A 6112-nucleotide genomic window follows, 5' to 3' on the forward strand; every position below is an offset into this window, starting at 1 on the left:
TTAATCCATATATCTTTTTTCTATTTTTGGCATATTAAGGTAATTTCTTTTTAATATAACCTCAAGCTTTAGAAATATAGAAATTTCCATCAATAAACTATAATGTAGATTTGAATTCCATGCTTTTTTAATCAAAAGGTAGAATTTTAATTAACATTTGCTTTTTTTCTTTTTGAAAAAGAATCATGTTTATTTACTTTCTACAGCTATGCAAGTCTATATTAAGACAGCATTAAATGTTTACTTTAATCTGTACTTTCAATGTTAAGAATCAAAAGATTTTTTTTTAAACATGTAATTTCAAATGTGTTTAACACACACCAAGAAAAAAAGTAATTTCGTTAACTAAAATTAATTAATACAGTAATTTATTTAAAATAAATTTTAAAACTAAGAAAAGAAAATAATAAAAGTATCAATAATTTAAAGCACTGTTTTTTAACTTTTAAAATCAATATAATATATATATATAATTAAAAATCAGTTGATTTAAATCAATGATTTTTTTTAAAAAATCATTTGATTTTAATCATGATTTAAATCAAGCTGATTTAAATCAACAAACCCTGCCGTTTACCCAATAATATGCTTTCAAATTTCTAAAAAAAAAACAATTTAATCAACTTTAAAAATGTTTGTGACTTTATTTTAAAACTTAAAATTAATTCGTGCTATTTTATTAAGACTAAATTTACAAAACATTATGGTTATTTTGTACATAAACAAGTTTTAAATAAAATCAAATTATATTTATACAGATTCCAAACTGATTATTCTATTCAAATGAAAATTCATAAATTTTTTCGGTTTACTGGTATCTACATTAATTTTTTACAGTGAGCTATAGCATTCACAATAATTGATAATGATGTTTAGTAGCATTGAATTTCGCAATTAAGTTATTGCAAGAATATGATAGTAAAGACATTAGCAACAAGCATTTGAAGAGTAAGCTTTGGTTAATAAATTATTATTTAAGAAGAAATTAAATATTCTAAAAATTTATGCATTCAAGAAATAATTTATTCATTAAGTTATGTATCAAGAAATTACTAGTCTTATAAGTCATACATTATAAAAACACATACAAATGAACAAAAAATGTGGTTTTCTAATTAACACAACAAAAAAAATTGCAATAATGTAATGAAAACTAACTTTAATTTTGAGTTTTTTTTATTTGTTACTTCTTATTGATAGGCTAACAGAATAGTATATATTTTATACTTAAAAATAGTGGCTGATTTATCTAAAATCTTAAAACTGTTTGCCTCAGAATACAAAATAAATGTTCTCCAAAATTTTTAAATAAAAAAAAGTTTTTTTATTTTGAAAAGTAAATCTTAATGTTACACTTTTTCTTTTCATGGATGTCTCACTCACTTTTTATCCCTAAATATCTAATTAATTTTAGCCTAAAATTTAAAATGTATTTTTAAATAAAAAATATAGATATAAAGACAATGCTTCTGTACCCCCCCCCCCAAAAAAAAAACTGTACAAACCCCCTCTCTCATTAAGGTAAGTTACTACATAACAAAGTATTTAGGAAAAAAGTTATAATGTACAGTGCACAAAATGTAAAAGTACAAACAAAATCTTTCAGATATTACAATTTAATAAAATTTTTACAACACAATCAATATTAATTTCAATAGAAAAAAAATTGTAAATTTTTAATACGTCGAATTAAAAAGCGATCGAGTACCTGTTTTTCAGCATCTACAATTTCTATCAGCCTTGTGTGATACAAGGAATTCGTTCGTCTAGATAAAAACTTTACTCCATTTAATGTTGCTTCTTTAACGTCTAAATCATCAAGTGAAACTTTTTGCCACCCACCAGGGGTTGCATAAACCAGGGGGATGAGAGCGAAAAACAACAACTTCATCATTTCAAGCATGAAGTTTTTCCGTAAAATATAAACATCAACCAGTCCTCATTTATATAAGTTGTCAAAAATATCAACAAACCAAATCATGAACGTTTATCAAATTACAGTGCATTAGCAAGCAACATAAAGTTTAAACGTTTTACCGTACGTAAAGCTGCAAAAGTTCAAGAAACACCAAGGAAGACTCAAACTCAAAAAACTGGAAATGTTAGTATACACCAATTATGTGATATGGGGAGAAAAAAAACAGATATGTTGCTATCATTCATTGATGACTGATTGAAAAATAGGGGGGGGGGGTAAAAAAAATTGCGTAATTTTTACTGATTACGTTCTTGAGCCGAAGTTCAAGAGATCACTTCAATTATTATAGTTATAACTTAAAAATGGAAGCGCGTTGGAGAAGTCTACATATCTCCTCATACTGATTTTAGATTTTATTATTTAGTGTGCACATTCTACTATATTTATTTGATAATATTTTTTTGATATTTATTTAAAATTATAAATTATTAAACTGATCTCGCTTCATTTTTGTGAGATCAGTGTTGCTCCTTGTGCACCTAATTTCAGAAAGTGATATAATTATGGAACATTTTAAAATTTTTATTGTATTTTTTTTCAAAAAATTTAATTATTATGATTTTTACTTTTTCTCAAATTTTTTCTGTCTTCATTTATTTCCGTAAGTCAAAACGAAATCTTCAAGTTCTTTCATATATGAAATACTATCTTATGCAGTTAGTATTTTTCTTCCTATTTCAAAATTTAAAAAGCAGCCTAATTATATTAAATACTATTAAACAAATTTTAAAATCTCTGATTTTTTTCTATATAAAATCCTCTTATGCATGCCACATTAGTGTTAGTTTTTACACTCCGAAATTTACAAGAAAAATTAGTAATATTGTTTTTAATATTTAATGCTGGAATATTTAATTTGTATTCAAATTGTACAAATTATTATCGTAGTTTAGTTTTTATTCCGTTATTAAACATTTTTTTAAAAATTAAGACAATAGTTTATCGCCTTAATTTCCGTAAATTTTCCTCTTTCGTTTTCTGTGTGTTAAAATACGCCGTTATTTCTGTGTGTTTAATATTGAATAAGATCAAATACGGAAAGGTAATTTTTTTTAAAAAATGGTATATTACGGAAGTAACCTTTCATACGATCCCTTTGTATTCAGAACACTGGACGATAAAGCGCTTTTTAAACTTCTAAATTTCGTAAAATCTGTTGAATCGAAAGTCCTGTGGTCGGTTGCTGAGCAGTACCATGGGTACAGGGATCTGGAGGAAATTTCCTTCCCCTTCAGACTTATGTCTAAATTGTAGAAGTGGCCTCACAAAAGTGAGATGGCATGTCTTTGGATCAATAGCCCACTGTGCAGCGCTCGTGCGATGTAAATAAAGTCACATATTTAGCTTAACATCTAAATTCGTGCAACGTAAATTTAATACAGCTATTAGAGATTTATAGGACCTGTGGTAGCATTGTAAAATTATTTTTGACTTTTTAAAGTTTTTTTTTTTTTTAAAAAAAAGAGACTAATTTTAAAGAAATGTACAATTGATGTAGGAAAATTAACGTCAGCACCTAACAAATTTTAGATTCATTAGTTAATTCTTTCTTTAATACAATTTTCATATGTGTGATTGAAGATTGAATCAAATGCTATGTCCATCTTCTTAAAATATGCATTTTGAGTTTCTTAAGCACTCATTTCAGGCTACGTCCGTTTCCTCAAACACGCACTTTCAGTCATGTAAAAAGCTTAGTGACGTCAAGTTGTGAACTCAGGGAGTAAGCAGTGTTGTCGATGGAAACCGAAGCAATGTAGTGCAGCGAAACAGAGTTTGTGAATATGTGGTCCCGATTTAAAGTTTAAAAAAATGAAATATTATTCGAAACAGACCATACTTTAAGCGATTTTAAAACGGAGTTCAAGCACTATCTTTTAAGTTGCGTCATTCTTGAATTCTCAAAGTGAAAATGTTAAAATAAACTGCAAGAAGAAGTTTTCGTTTTTAAAATGTGATCCTCATTATTTACAAAAAAATTTTAGCTTGATAAATTTAATTTTATTTTGTTACTTAGGTAACAATTATATGAATACATTTTTATAAGTCACGCAGTGGACTAACCGTAAAGACACGGTTCCCGGTAGAACACCAAGCAAGTTTCACTGGCTGCGGTCAGTAAGCGGGTGGGTGACCACTTTGATCAGCCTGCGTAGAGATCGAGGGCCCGTGGCATCGGTCCTCATTAAATTGTTCTACCATAAAGCGGTAAATTTTTAAATAAAATCTTTAACGATTAGTTTTATATCATTAAAATTTTATTCGGATTTTGCAGGGGAAAAGTAAAAAATATATATATACATATTAATTAATCCTGCAAGGAAACATAGAAAATCACAGAATTTAATTTAGAAATATATATAAGTGGAAGAAATTTGTTTTCTGTTCTTGACAGTTTAAATAAGTAAAGAAATCATTGCATTTGCATCATCCAGGATAAATTATAAAGTGTGCTGTGGTAAATTATAAAGAATTCCAATTCGGAATAAGATGAAAATTATAGTAAGTGAGAAATCAATAGTCTGGAAAATAAAAATAAATGCAACTCATTTTCTTTCTTATCGTAACTGATTATGATAATCTATAACCCAATATCTTTTATAAGTGTCAAGTCATGTGTCAGCTTTTGTCATCTCTATCTTCTGTTGATTTAAAATCTCATGTTTTTTGGTGATTTAAGGCTTATCACCATCCTTTTGTGTTACATATACTTTGTTTTTGAATTAGTTAACCCTTTGTCCTGCATGCAATTTCATTTCAGGTACTATTTTTAAATTGAATAGAAAACAAAAACCTTAGAACTATTAAGTAATTTTATGTGTAATAATTTTCACTACTACAAGCAGAGTACAAGGTGTTTCATAACGAGCACCATTAAAAATAAGAAGTCACTTCATTTGAAAATGAAGGTCAGCGGGTACCTCTAGAACAGGGGTCCCCAACCTTTTTGTACCAAAGAGCAAATACCAGAATATCGGTCGAATGGCGGGCACCATTTATTTTTTCAAGATAAATTTATAGTTGGTAGACATAGGAAATAATACACACTGCATATAATGCACAAAAAATTTAATTTTAAAAATTAATTTAACATATGAATATAATTAGTATTAACATCCTTGAGTAAAATAAATTATTACGAAATTGCTTGCAAAACATACAAAGTATGAGTTCATATATGCAATTCGCGAGTGGTCAGCTATATTTTGCTTTGTGCTTATATCTGTGGGGATGGCGATTTCTATTTTGGTTGTGTTTATCATCCATATTGAAAAAGTAAAAAATATTGCTTAACATTTTATGGGAAAATGGAAAACTTAAGTATTTTATCGTTGGGCACAAGCAACGGGCGCACCTAAACCGATCGAAGGGCGCCATGGTGCCCGCGGGCATAGGGTTGGGGACCCCTGCTCTAGAACCATAAGGTAATACGGGTTCAAATCTCAGCGATGGCTAATCGATTTAAACTTCGCACTTGACTCGCACCGACCATAGAGCAAACGTAAAATATCCCTAGTGTTAAACGGATCATGGGTTAGAGTAGGGCCGTCAGGCTAACCGTGAGAGATTTTTGTGGTTTTCTCTCTCCATGTAACGCAAATGCGGGTTAGTTTCCTCAAAAAGTCCTCCACGAAGGCAAAGTTCTCCCAATACTTAATCATCTGGATTGGGTTCAAAACTAAAAGGCGGTAGTCATAAACCCAAAATTGGGCCGGCTGTTCAACGATAATTAAATAATAAAATTATACCCTTAAAATGTTGGTATTTTTTTTAATCTTTTTTTATCACTTAACTAATAAATAAAATAATGATTGATCATAGTTTAGAAACATTTCTTTCTCTTTTAAGGCTTGGTTTCTTAGCCTGTCGTCCTAAACGTCGGCGTCAGCTGGAAATCAGCGTTAACCTCTGATTGGTCCACTTGTGAGTTTCATAGTATACGTCATCGAACGCTCATCTTGAACTACAATTGCCGTCCAACTCAACTGCAGTTGGATTACAACGTGACGTTAACCACAGAAGCAATGGCGGACAACATCCAACAGCACATTGAAATCAGCCAAGATTTTGATTTTGACATTAAACATAGCTTCTTCATTAAACATAGCACTCTTCATTTAGCTCAGCTATAAT

General features: G+C 29.2%; 1 protein-coding gene across 1 annotated transcript in view; it reads right to left on the reverse strand.

Annotated features, from left to right (window-relative positions):
- The window catches only part of LOC107438934 (cathepsin L), a gene marked incomplete at its 5' end in the record, with an annotated part of 22486 nt that extends 20369 nt beyond the window's left edge, over positions 1-2117 (reverse strand). The window contains 1 exon segment of the mRNA XM_043054286.2: positions 1709-2117. Within this exon segment, the coding sequence (XP_042910220.1) occupies positions 1709-1903 (195 nt within the window).
- Positions 2118-6112: the final 3995 nt, after the last annotated feature.

This window comes from Parasteatoda tepidariorum, chromosome 3, assembly GCF_043381705.1.
Source record: "Parasteatoda tepidariorum isolate YZ-2023 chromosome 3, CAS_Ptep_4.0, whole genome shotgun sequence".
In the NCBI taxonomy this organism is placed as follows: domain Eukaryota; kingdom Metazoa; phylum Arthropoda; class Arachnida; order Araneae; family Theridiidae; genus Parasteatoda; species Parasteatoda tepidariorum.